This window comes from Calidris pugnax, unplaced genomic scaffold (genome assembly GCF_001431845.1).
Source record: "Calidris pugnax isolate Ruff unplaced genomic scaffold, ASM143184v1 scaffold128, whole genome shotgun sequence".
In the NCBI taxonomy this organism is placed as follows: domain Eukaryota; kingdom Metazoa; phylum Chordata; class Aves; order Charadriiformes; family Scolopacidae; genus Calidris; species Calidris pugnax.
This window is the reverse complement of record NW_015090851.1, coordinates 854239-872314: the sequence shown is the minus strand read 5'-3', so window position 1 is coordinate 872314 and position 18076 is coordinate 854239. Positions and strand designations below refer to the sequence as shown.

The 18076-nt window shown below is 34.6% G+C and overlaps 1 protein-coding gene across 5 annotated transcripts in view; it reads right to left on the bottom strand.

Moving 5' to 3' along the window:
• The window catches only part of CACNA2D3 (calcium channel, voltage-dependent, alpha 2/delta subunit 3), a 476829-nt gene that overhangs the window by 74367 nt on the left and 384386 nt on the right, over positions 1–18076 (bottom strand). For all 5 annotated transcript variants that reach the window (XR_001412184.1, XM_014943248.1, XM_014943246.1 and 2 more), the window contains 6 exons: positions 16460–16505; positions 16209–16306; positions 15321–15414; positions 13560–13655; positions 12046–12167; positions 11396–11476 (listed from right to left, as the gene is read on the bottom strand). Coding sequence is in view for 4 of the 5 variants with exons in the window: in XM_014943248.1 (XP_014798734.1) it covers positions 11396–11476; positions 12046–12167; positions 13560–13655; positions 15321–15414; positions 16209–16306; positions 16460–16505 (537 nt within the window). In the remaining variant the exon portion in view is untranslated. The remainder of the gene's footprint in view (positions 1–11395; positions 11477–12045; positions 12168–13559; positions 13656–15320; positions 15415–16208; positions 16307–16459; positions 16506–18076) is intronic.

The following is an 18076-nucleotide window of genomic DNA, read 5'->3' as shown; positions in this document are numbered from 1 at the left end:
AGAACCAGCCAGTCTATAGCCTATAGTCACTGCCACTGATAACTTAAACATGTTAAAAATATTTCCAGATACAGTTTTTTTCACCTTCCAGTCTGCCCTAGAAGACATTAATTAAACATTACGTCCGAAATCTAACTTAGAAAATAGGAAGTATCTTGTTAACCACCACTTTTCATTTTTAAATTACTTAGTAGGGAAGAAAGAAGACTGGTGAGAAAATGCTGAAGAAACAAGAAATGCTACACTGTTTAAAAAAAAAAGCACTGAAAAGAGTGCATATAGCATCTATGGAGACACTATCCCTATCCTGCTGCCATACATGCTTGCTACAGACATTTCTGAAGCCTCTTATTCCCAAATCAACACACAAGTGTTCCATTTTGCAAATATCATGACTGCAGATACAGCTGCCATCACAGTGCTGCCCTTCAGCATGGAGGATAATATAGTTGCATGTTTACACGTTCTCTCTCACAGAGAAAACTTTCAGCTGAACTCATTCAAGCGTCCACCCTACCTCTCGGCAGCACAGTTTTGCCATCAGAGGAAATCAGAGCCAAACCCATCTGAATAATATAAGCTTAGAAGAGAAGGAATATTTTAAGTGTGCAGAAGTATTTTTTAAATAATTATTAGAAATTATTTTAAAGCATCCAATGGAGATCAGTAACTCCATCTACCTTTCCAAGGCTAGATGAAATACAAGTAGGCTGTTTATGACAGTTGTTTATTGTGTTTTCTAAATCTCTCCAGTGACAGGGTTAAAGACCTGCCTAGGTAGGAATGCAGAAATCAACTAGTCTAAGAGCTTTTCTTAGCATTTATCTTAAATCTTTGGTGAAAATCTCACCAGTTTATTCCATTAGGAAGAAGACTTGAGGACAATGGCTGAGTAACTGCAAAACAGGCAAAAGAAAACTGTACTGCGGCATTCAGAGACCTCCACTCTCCTTCCAACAGATGGATTCCAAGATGAAGTTCTGTAGCTATTCCAATAGCAGCCTCAACTGAGTAATTGGTTATGTGGCAGGGGTCATGTAACCCTTGCTCTTATCTACTTAGCAATAATTGCAACCTAAATATTAAAGCTCATTCCTGCATCTGCAGTTACTTTCATGTCCAGAGAAAATTAAGCATCTCGGTCTTAATCTAAATCTAGCAGACATCAAAAATAATTAATTACTGTCTGTCTTTTTTTTTTTTTTTTTTAACTGCTAAGTGCTTCATATGATTGGGCTCTCTTCATTCTTCTCTGTCCTAAACTAAATAAACCAAGCTGTTTCAAATTTTCCTGTAAGGCCACATTCTCCAAGCTTTTATTTTCCTGCATTCTCTGGAACTTTTTCCGCTCTTCTACATTTCGTTTAAAATGTGGTACCCTAGATTGTGCATATTACTTCAGCTGAGACATCAGCAGCACAGAATTTTCAGAGTATTTATATTCAGGTGCTTTAAATCTGATCTCTTGAGGATGTATCTCAGAAGCAAGTTTGTTTTTTTCCTTTTAAATAATCAGTAGAGCTTAATTAATAACCTATTGTCAGAGCTCAGTCATTTCAGTGTGTATATCTACATTTTCTACACTTTTATCCTTTTATTGCAATAAAATTTTACAAAGCAAAACATAGTTATTCAGACAGAGAATACTGAAGTAATACAGGACCTTATTGCCCACGGGCCAAAAAATGAGTTCAGAGCCAACACCAAATCAGGGTTGTTCTGCAGGGACAACCTAAAATAACCACACTTGCAGTCAAACTGCAGATCCTAAGATGAAAGCCAATAAACCTCTGACCTCCAGAGAGATTTCACCCACAGTCTTTCTGGTAGGCTCAGATACAGCCATGCAGCTTCCATCACAGAGACGTTCACACTTCTGATAACTTCAAGCAAAGGAAAACCAAGAACTGACTTGATATTTCCTACTCAAGAATAAAAAGAACCTCTTCCTAGTCCTTAAAAAACAGTCCTATCAAAAACCTTCCAGGCTTTCTTTACCATAAGATGGTTTAAAAAAAACATTAAAAATGAGGAAAAAAAGTGAGGAAGAGGCAATGAAGGGCACAACAACATTTAAAGAATCCCTTTCCAAATCACATTTAAGATGCTTTGGGGATTTTTCAGGCACACATAAGGCTGTAAATTGATATGGAGTCCTGCCAGAAAGTAAAGTCTATCATATTTCCGTTAGTTCACTCTGCTATGGGAGTAGAGCAAGCCAATCCATGCAAAATCTGATTTATACTTTCTAACTTGCTGTTTGCTAAAGGAAAAAAAAAAAAGGAAAAAAGAAAAAAACCCTGACAAAAATCCCAGAGAAATTTTTCATTTAAGGTTTATAAGACTATATGTGATATTTAAAAATGTGTTTGCAATTAACAAATTCCAGTTCTTTATGATGATAAGCCAATAGCAGACATTCAACAGAGAAAAGTATTGATTCAGTTGCTTAAATTAATAAACACAAAATTATTTATTTTCCAGTAGTGAAAACAGAATATTTGACAACAGAAAAATAGAGATAAAGGGCACAATTTATTGTCCATACCAATTATTGACTGCAACAACTGGAAGACTGGATATAGGGATTCCCCACTGAACTGCTCTTAATTTGCAAAGCTTAGCAATGGACATCTGCCGCTGAAATAAGTTGTCTGCACAGATTTATTTTTCAGATGAAGGTTCCTGAGAAAGCTCTGTTATTTTTCCAGCAACCTCGTGAGAGGTATTATAGTGAGCACAGTATTTTTTTCTAATCTCTGTGAAAAACACTCTTCTCCCCAAAGTCAACAAAATATCAGGACACACTACTCTGCAAGGTATTTACAAAGGCAGAGAAAACGCACATATCATTCTATCTGTGTCTTTCAGATAGAGCCTCACTTTGTTTTTTCTGAAAAAGATGTTTTCTAAAATTTCAATTTAGAACCGAGATTAAAAACATTATGCCAATGTTTTTTACAGAAATTTTTTTTAGTATCTATGTTAAAGAAACAAAGTTCAAATTGAAACATACTTGCATAACATATGTGTCTTTCCATCCAGAGCTCACAAAAAGTCAATCAAAATTCAGCTTCATTATTCCCTAGCAATACAATGTCCAAATAAAATCAGGTTCCCTCTTTCTTGAATATCAAACATTTAGTGTAGAACATTTAGTGACATTATACATAGCTTATCTATCATTAACCACATTAACAAAAAAATGCCAACTCTTGCCTACTAATAATCATCTATCTTTGCTGGTCAAAAGACAGAGACACACAGGTTTTAGTTAAGCATCCAGAAAGTATGCCTACTTTTACAACTTTGATCTTTGAACTTGGCTGAGAGTGGCATAGCAATACTAATCATATCATAGTCTTGGTACTTCCTGGGTTTATATTCCCTGAAATGTGACTGTGTGCTCCCCAGATGAGACAGGCAGCAACATCAATCATCAGGATGTGGCAGCTAAGCCACAACAGGGGAGAAGGAGTAGGAATCAGAAATCCGTAATAAACAAACCAACGACTACATACTTCATAATGATCTCCAATAAAAGCCGTGGTTGCTCTCTCTCACTGATTACAGAGGGATCCCCCAATGTTTTAGGGCTACGTACACTATACACTGAACTTTTTGCATAAGGCTGCCATCCTCATTTCAAGATACAACACACATGATAAAACACTGGTACTTAAAACAGGTATTAATATATTCATATACTACGTAATTGCAGCTTCCTACTTGCACAGAATTGATTTTTTTGAAAAGGATCTGACAGCTTACCTGCTGCCTGGCTCTGAAATCAGAGATCTATTTTGCTAGCAGCAGAATTATTCAGCAAAAAGCCACTAGAAACTGACTGCTATTAGATCACAAGGGCATATCTCATACCCAAATTACATAGTACTAAAATCCAACCAACCAAACCAAAAAATCCCAACAGCAAAGTGCTGTTGAAGAAAACAGCAGAAAGAAGCAAAGAGCAGAATGCTCTATGCAATTTACTACACATGTTAATACTATACATGTTGGGATCCTGTTCTAATTCAACCACCAGATTGTCTGAGAACAAGTGCTGAGGAAAGCCCAAGAATTAGATAAACAGGGGTTAAATTCTGATGCAGAGAACTATCTTTAAAAGCCCCACTATTCAATTATTTCACACACAAATTGTATATGGTAAAATGAATTGAGAACAAATACAAATGATTACAAATGTGTGAATGGTTGGTAATATGCCATCTAGCTTCAGATTCCCTGGTCAGTCAACAGAGAGAGGCAGGACTGTACCACATGCTCTGAAGCATCCTGTGGAGGAGGTTACCCCTCTCCACACACTACCTACAAATTGTATTTGCCAAGTCATGGCTCCTAAACTTAGTCTGCAAGTTGTTTAATGTTAGAAATGTGTAAAAATACACATTTCGATTTTTCCAGAAACTGAAAACATTAGTCTGTATTCTAATATTAGATTTATGAATACAAAGATAATATTCAAAATGAACAAGAAACTCTGGAAAAACATAAACTAGTGGTTTTCCACCAAAGCATGAAAAGCATTTTGAGGGATTTACTAAATGCTACTGCTGAATATAATTGTATGTGGCTTATAATGTGGAGTCAAGATTAAGTAAATCACTGTCTTGCCTGACAAGGAAAACATCTATTTTAGAACGCTTCAAAAATTTGGTTGGTGTGTCATTATGATGACATATTCATTTTCCCTTAGGCCTTCATACTAAAATGCAATTTTATACTTGGTATCATAAATTTTAAGGACTGTGTATGACAGTGACATTTGCTTGAATGCTTTTTAATAATATAGTAATACCAAGGTAATACATGTGATAAAAAAGGAAAAAAAAAGTATAAGCAGTACTGAGCACAGGTATTTACTCTGTGTGCTATGGTAACAATAGCAGATTTAACTATTTGTGAAACAGTTACTATTATCTGCTACTCTTAGAAATATCACTAGTTCAAGCTACTTTTGATTAAATTATTGGGAGTCATTTTTTCAAAGCATGTTCTGGGATCTCGTTCAAAGAGAGCTGTGCTTGCAGTTTCCATTTGAATTCACTCAGAAAAACTGTGAATGAAGTGTTGAGGTCACATATATACATTAATATATTTTAACACACATAAAAAAAAGAAAAATGGGGATGAATAATAATTTTTTTATTATTATAAGGGCATTTATTTTCATATATAATGTGTGCATTTTACTCCATGAAATTATAAAAGATTCTTCCTTACATAGAGCCTATAACACCAGAAGTATTGGTTCCTGGAAAACTGATATATTCACAAATTTTCCTTTCAAATTGCTGTTTTGTAGAGGCTGATTCAAACAGAAAGCTAAAGCATGACCAGCCTCAGTAAGACAGATTTGTATTTTAAAAGTAATATGAGATTTTGGGCCTTCCCTGCTTTCAACACACAGTTTGAAAAATCTTAAACAGCAGGATCATCAGGCTCACCTTACTCTGGCCAGAATAGAGGCATTCAAAATTGTATGATTAATGAAATCTTTACCATATCTTCTTTAGCTTATAGATGAGAAACAAAAAGGAGAACCTAAATCTTCGGATCTTCAAAATCTTCAAATTCAAAGTAACTGAGGGCTTTTAGCATCTTCACTAGGAATATTTAACATGGAATAACTGCATTTATTATTATACTTATGTTTGTTCTTAAAATTACCTAAAAAGGAGAACTATGAATTTGATAGATGAGGACACTTGTAAAAAATCTCTCTCTAACGAGGGTTTGGGGAAAAAAAGCCTTGAACTTGTATATGGGCTGGTTATAAGAATAAAGGAAAAGTTAAATACTAGAAAGGGAAAAGATCCTGGCTTTACTTGGGACAATTTGGTTGCCATTATAAACATAATATACCTTGTTTGCGTAATACAGATTTTTGGTAAAAGCATTTAAAATCAAACTGGAAAAAGGGTAGTAACCTAATATTTATCATGCCCTTGTGTTATGGCACCATCTACTATGGAATTAAGTGCACCTGCCATGCATTTAAGGACAGATTCCCTAGAAACTTCTGTGCCATGTACCTATATAAAGACATGACACTATATAAAGATATGAATCACGGCTGGTAGAAAGTATCTCCCATTTTCCTTTCAGCTTTTACTGCTTGGCAGCAGAAGATAATGGCTGTGAGAAAAATTTGGCTATACTTAATCATTCTGAAATTAACAGTAAATCTATTCTCTGAAAAGGTCTACATACAAAGTATAACTCTTATTCAACATGTCATGAATGGCAGAATCTGACCCTCATGGGTCTAGTATTCTCACAAGAGCTATAGACTTTTTTGTAACCTTCACCGCAGAAGATTCTGAGAGTGGCTGATTTTCAGGCCATTTGCTCTGTATGAGAAATGTTTAATACACAAAACAAAAACAAACACCAATCAAGCAGCTTGCAGTTGTGAAGGAAAAGAGGGTTCCCTCTATGCTGATTTTTCTCTTCTGTTCAAATGGGTATTACTGCAATCTTTTTTTTCTTTTTCTTTTTTTTTTTTTTTAAGTAGCTTCAGCAGAAAATGAGTCACAGTAGATTCACAGAGCTATGGCAACACTTGAATACACATCCCAGGCAATCACTCCTCTTTGACAGAAAATGACTGTAGAGATAACTGTACACAAGAACAACATGGATATCTTTTCTTTCCAGATTTACGCTGAATAAGAGAAATCTTCAAATTACTGGAGTACTTTCATTTCTCTCTAATTAAGCTACACTGAGTTTCTGTTAATCTGCTATTCCAGTTAAGCTGACATAAAGCAATAAGGGCTAGCCTCTTTTCTGAAACTACAGGTCTGACTGCACAAGTAAATATTTTTTATTTTTTTAAAAGGAAAAAATATTACACAATTTTGATTGAGAGATCACAGAAAAGCATGTGTGCAGGTAGGACTCATTTAGTGTTTTCTATGTCCTAATTTCAACTTTGATAAATAGGAATTCCAATACAAAACTGATCATATATAAAATACTTTGGTAGAAAATAAATATAAAACCACTTTAGATGTTCCTTACTCATACTTAGGTACCATAGAAACAAAACTTCTTTGCAATTCTACATTTTTATTGATAGATGGCAATAGTAATAAAAACCACCTGGCTTTCCTATCCAGTTATTATATCTAGTTATATCTACTAATTTTAAACCACTTTCTACTTCAACCTTTCCATCATGGAAAGAACATGATAATGATATTAAAACTATTTCAGAGTAGTACCATCTTTTTATATGTTTATTTTACACATCTATGCTCTTTGATGCCTGGCAAGTGACAGCATAGCCATTTGTTAAAACAAAAACACTGTGATGTACAGACGCTCCGTGATCTTACTAATCTTTAAGATGACTCATATTCAGATGGTATCACACTGCTGTTCTATGCCCTGTAATACTAGAAATGCAGGTCCATTTCACAGTCTTTCTGTGGCAAATTGGCATACCTCTTTGCAACACAGACCTGGTTTCCAACCTCAACCATTCATGTATATAGCTAGTTTGCACAAAAGAATTTAGAAAAACTTGCACTTATTTTCAGAATTTTTAAGCATCCTTGTATTAAACAAAACCAGCCTATTTTTCCTCATCTACTTCAAACTCTTAATTTCAAATGACTATGAGACTAAATACTGTGCCTGTGTGCTATTTAATCCTTCATTCTTCTGACTAGGTGTCCAGAGCTTTTTACTAAGCCCTGCTACGGACTTTATTAATGAGGTTTGAAATTTCAGGTTCTGTTTGTTCTATGAAGAAAAGTTAAGAGAACTTGACATTCATCAGACATTTTCTTCAGTGTTCTTTAATAAATTTTTTGCCCTAAAAAGATTATGTCAGTTCTGTTATCTTTAATTAAACATGCCAAGGGGCTCATTTTCATGCTTTCTGTGAACAGCAATTGACTCTTTCAACATAAAGGGCTTTTAAGGTCCCACAGTGTACTGTAGCTTGTAAGCTAAAATGCATCTATAGGGAAGTACATATATGAAGGTTCTCAACTCTCTCTCAACGCTCTCAAAAACTGGAGAGAGAAATATTTTTCATTTCTTAGAGGCTTACTCCATGATGACTTTTATTTGCTTGCTTCTGTCCCTATCTTTTGCTCAGAACTGTCTTTTTTAAAATTTATTTTAAACAAGATCATGGTGAAACCATCACCTTTCCCCAAAAGATAGGAAATAAAAGAAACATTTATATAGCATATACAAATCCTATGCTGTTTTTATCCAGATGCCCATATGTTCACTACTTCGAAGCAGAGGTTCAAATGAAGGACCTGAAATGAGTGCACTCATTGTGCAATAAAAAATACAAGACTGTAATGCTAAATTCTACCAAGAGTTAGCCTGAAATGTACTGCCTTTCACATGAGTATTGGAAGAGATACTTCAGTGTTAATTTGCCTCCTTTTTAATAGCTAGATTACTACCTGAATTCAGATATCCTATACTGACTGGCTTCATCTTGGTCACTGAAGGGAATAGTGATCTTACATGAATCTCATGTAATTTCAAGACAAGGGTGATTCTACAGTTTTTTAATCATGTTGAGAAGAATAAAAAAAAAATAAAATTCCACCTCTTTTATTCTCCTCAACATTGTAATATGGACAGTTTGAAGAAACTTAACATTTCAATGTAAACTTGATATAGGAGACATGGTCATAGAGAACACTAAGAGCAATTTTGAGCATAAATGTGTTAAAACCCAAAAACCCCCTGCATTCATTACTATTGTCCCTTTCTCTCCTGCAAATAAAGTGAACTCTGTATACACAGTAATAAATATGATGCTACTACACTTATATATCAAATACTTATTCTTCCACACTTTCTATAGAAATTTGCCTTCATTTAAGAAAAAAAAAAATAATCACAATCTCAATTGAAAGAGGCAGCAGGGATTTTAAAAACAAATTACATGGGATTTTGCCAATAAGTAAACACATTCTGACAGTGAACTGGTATTAGTCAGTACAGATGGTGAAACAGCAGCAGCAACACTCAGGCACTCTGTAGTAACTGTCTGGAGAATCATTGATTTTAGGATTTTCTGTCTATATTAAAGGGTTGAGTCTTCCCTACTTGCAATAATCTTTAGTGTAGATTTGTATATCGAGTCTGGTATAACTGACATTTTTCTAAAAGAACAGAATTTAAAAAAAAATTACAAAGAAAAAGAAGAGACTGCAAATTTTGTATGAAAAGTTGTTCTTGTTCCTTTTTTCCCCTTGTGGGCAGGTCTAACTCAGGTTTCCATTTTATAACAATGTTCTAGTTTCTCTCTGCCAGTTTTTAAACACTTGTAGTGATCTGTAATAAACAACATTCTGGCACAGCTTTATTTTCAGTCAAATCCCTCTAGGGAAGAGAGCGATTTTACATGAAATGCGTATCCCATCCTGCTGCTTTCTGTAATCCACTCAGACCAAGTGGGGATGAGGAATACTTACTTCACACAAATTAAAATGAGATGTTTTTGCCAAATTTGAGCTTCGATGTAGGTATTTGAAAATGTTACCCATAACCCCACTTTACTCTCCCAAGTCTAACTAATAAAATTTCCAAGTTCTCCCATTTACCACTTACCCAGTTTCTGCCTCCAAATCCATTTTCAACCCCACTTTACTCTCCCAAGTCTATCTAATAAAATTCCCAAGTTCTCCCATTTACCACTTACCCAGTTTCTGCCTCCATTTTGTTCACACAAATTAAAATGAGATGTTTTTGCCAAATTTGAGCTTCGATGTAGGTATTTGACAATGTTACCCATAACCCCACTTTACTCTCCCAAGTCTATCTAATAAAATTCCCAAGTTCTCCCATTTACCACTTACCCAGTTTCTGCCTCCAAATCCATTTTCGTTAAAACAGAATATTATCAACCTTATAGTAAAACCTAAAAATTCAACTAGATACTGGGTACTCTGTTGAAAGTATTCTGATGAAAAAGTAGGACTGACAAGTTGGATTTATGATCTCTAACTTAAAGAGGACAAGAATAATGCACATACTTTTTTATGTCTGAATGGCTGCAGCTGACTGAAAGATACTTTCATGGAAAATTGTTTGTACAGATTCAGAAAGGCCTCCTCCCCTCTCAAAAAAAACCCTGAAAGCATGTAACGATACAAGAGGAAAGGGAGAAATTATTCAAATCAAATTTTTAAAAAATGCTTCACACTGAAAAAAATATCTAGTGCACAGTTTCTAAAGTTTACAGAAACAAAAGTAAAAAACCACGGATGTGCTTTAGAATGTAAATACACTGCTCATATATTTCATGGCATTATGCATTTACAGATATCATGGAAATCTTTTACAAGCTTTGGTAATAAAAAGCTTTGAAAACCCTGTCTTTATTTCAGTTAGAAAGTATGGGACCCAAGGAATTTTGAATGTTCGATATTAAACATAATGATTGGGGAAACGGAAGCAACATCTGCCTCTCTCTTTTACAACTACTACCAAAAAAAACCCCAAAGCTTGTTGACACGGTATTTGAGTTGGTTATGTGTGATACCTCATCCAAGCCATCGCTAAATTGCAAACACTAGTGAGGAAAGAATACATTTTAGGATCCCTATTAACTCTACATATTTTAGTGATGATGGTGAACTGCATGATGAGCCTTTTGCTAACTCCAAATGATAGAGTATTTGAGAAATAACTTATAAGACTTCTTCGTTGTAGAGTGAAAACCCTTAGCTCCATCTTCAGCAATTTGCAGATATCTGCATTGACATTAGTTTATAAATGTTCATTTATGCTTTAATAGGAGTGTGAAGTCACAATTAGGATTTCCTGTTATATTATGGAAGACTTCAATAAGTTGTGAAGAATGTATTCACGCAAACTGTAGTCAGAAGGGTGCTTTCCTATTGACCGCATAAAATCTATTATTATCACTGGAGATATTCTGTGTCAGAGGAAAGAGATTAGAGATTTCCCAATTATCTGACACATTCTTTCAGGACTGTATTCACTGAATCTTACTGCATTTTAAATCATATTTTAAGTATGAGAAAAATAGGATGGTACTTGCTGTGTGCGATGGGTACCTAATTTAAATATAGAATTGCGTCTACTAAAAAAGCTTCACCGATAATGGTTATTTCCATTAAGTCAAACTCCAGACCTTGCAGAGAACTTGGATAGTGAAGTTCTTCGGGAAAGGAGGCATTAAGTGTTCTTTACACTAAGTCATTCAATTATATCTTATAGGTGTAACTGCATCTTTCCATTCTCCTCTCTTCTCAAATGATGATATTCCTACATTAAATTCCTGCTAGCCTAAAAGCAAAAGTGAGGAACTCATACACTGCTTTAAAAAAACATGAACAAAACAAATAAAATAAAACAATTTTACCTGCAACAACTGGAGATTTTCTGTCATCCAAAAGTTGAATAGCAGTGCTGGCTGTCACTACATTGCTTTTGTTCGCTGTTTCTGCAGCATATTAAAAAAAAAAACAAAAAACCCAAACAAACCAAAAAAACAAACAAATTAAACAGCATATTGCAGAATAAGGAAATTGAGCTTTCCCCCCCTGGTTTGAAGTAAGATTAGTGCTCAGAAAAATAAGCTAATAAGACAGCCTACATCACGTTCTGTGTATGCACTGGCATTTCAAAATTCCCCAGCATCCCCAACAACAAGCTTAAAACACTGAAACGAGTAATCATTTTTTGCCTTCTCTGCTAAAACTGGCAACAGAGGTGACAACCAGTAGGGCTTCTCATTAATGTGGACACTTGCTCTGTTGGGCTTAGTCTTGCTTGGTCAGATCAACCTGCGCAAATATTAAATGAAAACTGTTACATCACATCTTGGAGTTTCACTTGGAGCTCTCTAAAAGATGTACCCAGTCAAAGAACCAGGAAATTAGCTGCAAATTTCAATGTATATTTTAGATTAATGTTTGTGATTAGCTACAGAACCCACTCAGTACTGACATACTTGGAATATATTCAGCATCATATATTGCTTAGCATTTAAGGAATGACAAAATTATAGACCTGTACTAAATGGGATTGAATAAACAAAGCTCCCAGGTATTTGCTCAGCAGCTCTTCTGTACCAGAGTGGAAAATGGTCAGCATTGAAAATGTTCTCCTTATCTTCAGCTGTCAGGAAGTCTCTTGAGAAAGAAGAGAGAAAGAAAATACTTGTAGTTTGTTGCATGGCACACAGTAGTCCCTAGCTTTGAAAGACAAGAAAGACAAAAAAAAGCCCAAACACAATCTTTTGGGAAAGAAAATGGTTTTGGATAATTTTTCTTACACCATTTGTTCAACAAAAGGGATAACTTTAGCTCCTAATAATTATTTGTGAGACACTTGCAATTGCTTTTGTTGTGAAGGATGAAAAAAGTAGTAAAAAAATAGTGTCTCTAAATACCACAAAAAACATTCATACTGATGTGTACAAATCACGGAATTGTCAGAGTTGGAAGGGACCTCTAGAGATCATCTTGTCCAACTCCCCTGCTAAAGCAGGATTTCCTAGAGCACATTACTCAGGACTGCATCCAGGCGGGATAAAAACGCTTAGTCCACAAAACCTTTTTCTCTCAGCACAATGCAAGACCTGTGAACTGTACAAAGTGGAAAAGGCACTGGAGATTTGGTATTTTGCTGCCACTGGTTTTCATTCTCAAGTAATGAGAAAAGTTAATTTAACAGCCTACTTTCCAAACAATATGTAAGGGTTGGCAATGGGCAGTAATCTCAAGGAATGTTGACCGAGAAAAGTTTGTGTCAGTGAAAAGAGCAAGTATGGTCTCCAGACTATTGTTTGGGTCCGGCAGTAACAAATTGCAGTGCTATTGATCTCACCTGTCAGGCTACTGACACAACAATATTTTGTGGTCATATCAATACCATGCAATTTTATATTCAATAAATTTAGTTTATCATAAACATCAAGTGCAGATTTTCTTTTACAGGCATAATGCATATAGATTTGCCTGACAGTACCAAACTGCTGTCTGAAAAAAGCCGTTAATTATGGGACCTTATTTTATAGCTCTCCATTTTAAGAAACCTGTACCTCCACTAGATTACATCTTCTCCAAGCAAAAGAGGAAATTTTTGAATGATGAGATGTCCTGATAACTTCTTCACCCAGTCCACTTCCGTCACTTGGCTTTATTTCAACACCAAAATTTTCCGCAGTGATGCAAAATCCCTGAAAAAGCTTACAGATCTTTGTTCTCAGATGGTATAATAAAAGAAAAATCATCATCTGCAGATGTAGCTTATTGATAATTCTGCTCTAGAGAATAAAGATGTGAGGCTAACTCCAAGGAAGTGGTGGGAAAGTGAATGTATGTACTACACGTAAAATAGCTCTGTTCCAAATATTTGAGTCAAAGAAAGAACCTAAGGGAACCTATAAAATCTTTCTAACTAGTTTTATGTTTTTCAGTGTGCCAGCATAAAAACCTAGAAGAAACAGTAGGTGGAGTTCCTAAAAATATATTTTTTTCTTCTTTTTTTACATGGTTGCCAAGCATAGCTTTGTTACTTACTGATTAGTAAGCTGTTCCGGACCCACAAACAGGTTGATACGAGATAGTCCAGTCCGTGTTCCAAGGAAGGCAACTTCCACTCCCTTGTCAGAGTTTCTGAAATAGAGCAGAACACAAGCAGAGATAATGTTTCCAGACAGTAAACAAATAAAGCTCTATTACTTGTCACAGAAAGTACAAGTGTTCACATTTTTTCAAAAGATTATTTTAAGTATAGTTACCTTATTTTTTATCTTTTTTTATCTTTTTTTTATCTTTTTTTATCTTTTTAAACACTAATTTTTAAGATTAAATTCATGTGGATTTTGGAAAGCTATTTAGACCAAGAGCCACTAAAAGTCAAAGACAGTAAATTTTGTAGGATTTGTGGTGAGGGATTATATGGAAGCCATAGAATAAAACAGTATGGCATAGATATACACCATCTATTTAATAACCAGTGATTCAAAATGGGGAAGAACTCTAGATCTTGCTCCCAGTCCATTCAACCCTTCTGTAATACATCTATGCGTTAAGTCACAGGCGTGACTGCTGCTCAAGCAAGCAAAACTAAGCTAGATTTAAAACAGCAAGCTCAAACGTGGCTGCCATCAGAATAGGCTTAAGCTTCTAGACCTTAGGAAAAAAACGTGGCAGGTGGTTCAGGTTAAACTCTGTTGCTGCATTGTTATCAGTACCAAGTCAACTGCTTTTAAACTAGTTCTCATCTGGCTACAAGAATTTCAGTCACATTACCACAAAACTAGGGACCATAGTCTTAGCCAACTTACTGTCTCATACTTCATTGTTCAATAAATGCCCTGTCTTATTAGTGTAAATCAGAATATGAAAGGGGATCAAAAGTTTCCCACTAGCATCTCTCCGCAGCTGTCCTTGTGTTTACTGGATCTGTTATTTAATTGTGTAGGAGGATTCGAAGAAACCTTATCCCTCTATATAAATTCATCAATGTCTAGAGTATATTAGCATACAACAATTTATCATCTTTATCTTCTAAAAGAAGGCTGGATAATCCTTACTTTGATGAATCAGATCTTATCACATTGATTTTACTCATTCAGTATGAGTATGTGCTTTACAGCATTATATTTTTTCATTCAACTTTTAAAAAATGGTTCAAATTTATAAAAATCTCCAGAATTGTCCTTTAACCACAGAATTTCATGCAAACTGATGATTTTTAACACCTGTTTTCACTTATATTTATAAAAATGTGTTTCTTAACATCTTAGTATAACATAAATAAATTAAGTAAAACATATAAAATCTAAAAAGGACCAGTAATGTCCTAATTATCTGTCTATAACAGGAACCTAGATCCCAGTTAGTTTGGGAAAACAAACAAAACAAAAAAATTACATAAATTATTTATTTTATCAGTGCAATTTTTTTATATATAATTTGTTCTGAGACAAATTACCAATTCCATCAACAGTTTTGGCAAATTTTGTATTAAATTTCTCAAGGACTGTAAACTGTTAGAAATATTCAGAACTGTAAGGTGTATAGTTATACAATATCATTAGTATACAAATTACTTTTCTTGTGAAAACTGGGTAACCTTAAAGCCAATCATCATGATGTACACTGCAATATAAACACTTAATACTGAACTCAGAATTGGTGCTATTTAGGATCAAATGGTTAATATAATATTTTCATGCATATCAGGATTTTTTAGGTATTCTGCCAGTTCACCAACGTAACTATTAAAAATTCACCCATGACTGACACATAATGACTGACACAAAGCTTGCTTACTCTGATTTATTTAATGCTAGACTGGTCCAATAAGCTTCAATTGGTGCACTCACGACTGCATCAAACAGAACTTCCTGGATCAACTCTTTATCACCTATTACAATATATTAAAATCAGTAAACACATGTTCATAGAGAGAAAATTTTTTTTGTTAGATGACTACACAATAATTTTTTAACACTGTACTATATTTTATCTGTGATATGCATTCAAACCTTTTGCACTATTAAGCATTTACTACATAATATTACACGGTATTTTACCACAATGCAGTTTTTCATATATCATTTCATTGCACTAACACATTTAGATTAAAAACAAAAAAATTATTCTCCACTTCATGTAACACATTCATGTGCATACCATCTAATGCTCACATTTGCACATGATGTAAGGTTAAAACAATCAGGTTTACAAGCAGTCACAAAAGCTCTACATTTCTGCAAATAGACAAAACATGCAGTTATCCATCTGAACTCTCTTTTGTTCTGCTTTGCAGTTCAGAAACACTAATTGCATACACATTTTCCCTAAAATACTCATGAAATATCTGGCATATTTTTTAGAAGCATGATCCAAGGATTGATTCAGACCAATCCTGTTAAATTTATAAAACCAGATTCAGAGATAATATTGCATAGTATAGCTACACCATCTGAACAGAAACTTAAATGTTTGGTTCAGGCATACTGTTTATTGTAAAAGTCAGAAATTTGTGTTGTCAGAATCTTCACTGATACCCTGGAAAAAGCTCAAAACCAAATGAAATTCCAAAGTGACATCAGCCAAGCAATCCAATTTCAATTTATCACTGATTAAGCCAACAGTTTACAAGAGTTTTTTAGCTGGGGTAAAGCCTACTACATGCACATATAACAAAATACTTGCATTGGAGCAATGGCTCTTTTCCTGTGAGGTAGCGTTTAATTGCTTCTAACTGAGTCATTTGACGGTGTTCAGGATGTAAGTCAGTGTTGCAATAGGACCTGTGAACATGTTGTTAAAACATTAACATGTTAATAGGGATAAGCATGATCTCTCTTTGTCTTTGAATATAAAGAATCGGGCTCAGCCAGCACAAACAATATGAAACCAAGAAAAGTAACAGACACCAATTTCATGCTTTGTTTAAGGCTTACCATTCATCTGCTAAAGATACATCAGGGTGTTCTAAATCATGTAAACCTGTAACAGGAATAATAATGGGTTAGTTAGGGAGCAGTCTGGGTAACAGATGGTTATTTACATACACTCCATAACATAAACCCTTCCTTCTCAGAAAGTGCATTATTACCACAATGCAATAAATCACAGTAAACTATGTTCAAATACACTTTAGGGTCTAACAAACTGGCAAAAGCCAACTAAATCAGACCTAAATCTGAAAGGGTAGGAAAAGCTTTTTTTTTTTTTTTTTTGTGCTGATATGTTTAACTCATACAAATTACTTAGATGATATATTTGAAGTTTAGAAGAAAACTTGATCAAAGAGAAAGACACAGTGGTAAAAGACTCCTATTTTTACTCCTTTGTTCTATTTGGCTAGTAAAGTTATTTATGCTAAAATACATACTTCTCATTTCATGAGAGTTGTTCACTTCCTCCCTTAAAAAAAAGTATCTTTAAAAAAACCAATTCCCTCAAAACCTAAGCACATAGCCCATGAACACAAATAGCAATTTACAGGATCATTTAGAATAGGTTTATTGTGCTAACAGGTCACACAAATGCTTGTAAATAAGAACTGTATCATTAGTTATATAGCACAATAAAAATGTACTTTGGCAATTTTAAAAACTCTTAAAACATTTATCAATAGACAATAAGCAAACAGAGTTCAGAAGGCAGGGTCTGGGTTTAAACCCCCTGAGTACATAGTAAACAATGACAAAGCTACAGTGATTAAGGACAGCAAGGAATCAAAACGTGAACTATAATTACAGTCCTTGGGGAGGACAGTGAAGTGTCAGTGACAGAGAATCAGTGAAGGTAAGAGTGGGAGAAAAGGAGCAGTTAGTTATGGTTATGTTAACATTTCTGGTGGTGCATCTGGGAGGAAATATCAGACAGACTGGCTGAGATGTATGGCTGGATTAAAGAAAATAGGCAAGAGGTATGTTGGGAACAGTTTGGAGAGTAAGCAGCTCCAAGTCTCCTGCTGTGCTCTTTCTATCTAGACATGTATTTGCTGTGCAAGTGACTCAAACTTTAAAGCATTTCATTTTATATCTCTCCTGGGAACAGGAGCACATTCATGTCCCAAAACACGGCTAAGGAACAAAGACCTGAAGAAATTAACTATCTTGTTTAACATCATTGACAAAACAAGAAGCAGAATTGGAAATGGAGACTTAAGCATAAAATCAGAAAGCATTCCTCTATTGAAACATTTTTCGCTCAGCAACAGCTTAAACTTTTCAACCCTCTCTTTGCTCTTATGAAATGCCTCTGCTCTTCCTTCATCTTCAGTAATTTTGGTTTTAATCTTGTTGCCAAACAACTTTATCATCAATCACAGCTGATTCCTCCACTCATTTTAACTGTGGACTTATCAAAAAGTAACACCATAAAGAAAGAAGAGTTCTTCTCCGAGTTTATTCTACTGTAATTATAAAAATGAAAAATGTAAAATCCCTGTAAACAATGCCTAAAGTAGTTACAGCTCTGAAAAGACTTCACAATGTATAGTCTACAAACAAAAAAGCCATAGCCATTACAGTGCTCTCAGTGGTTACTTCACTCAGAAAACAACACAA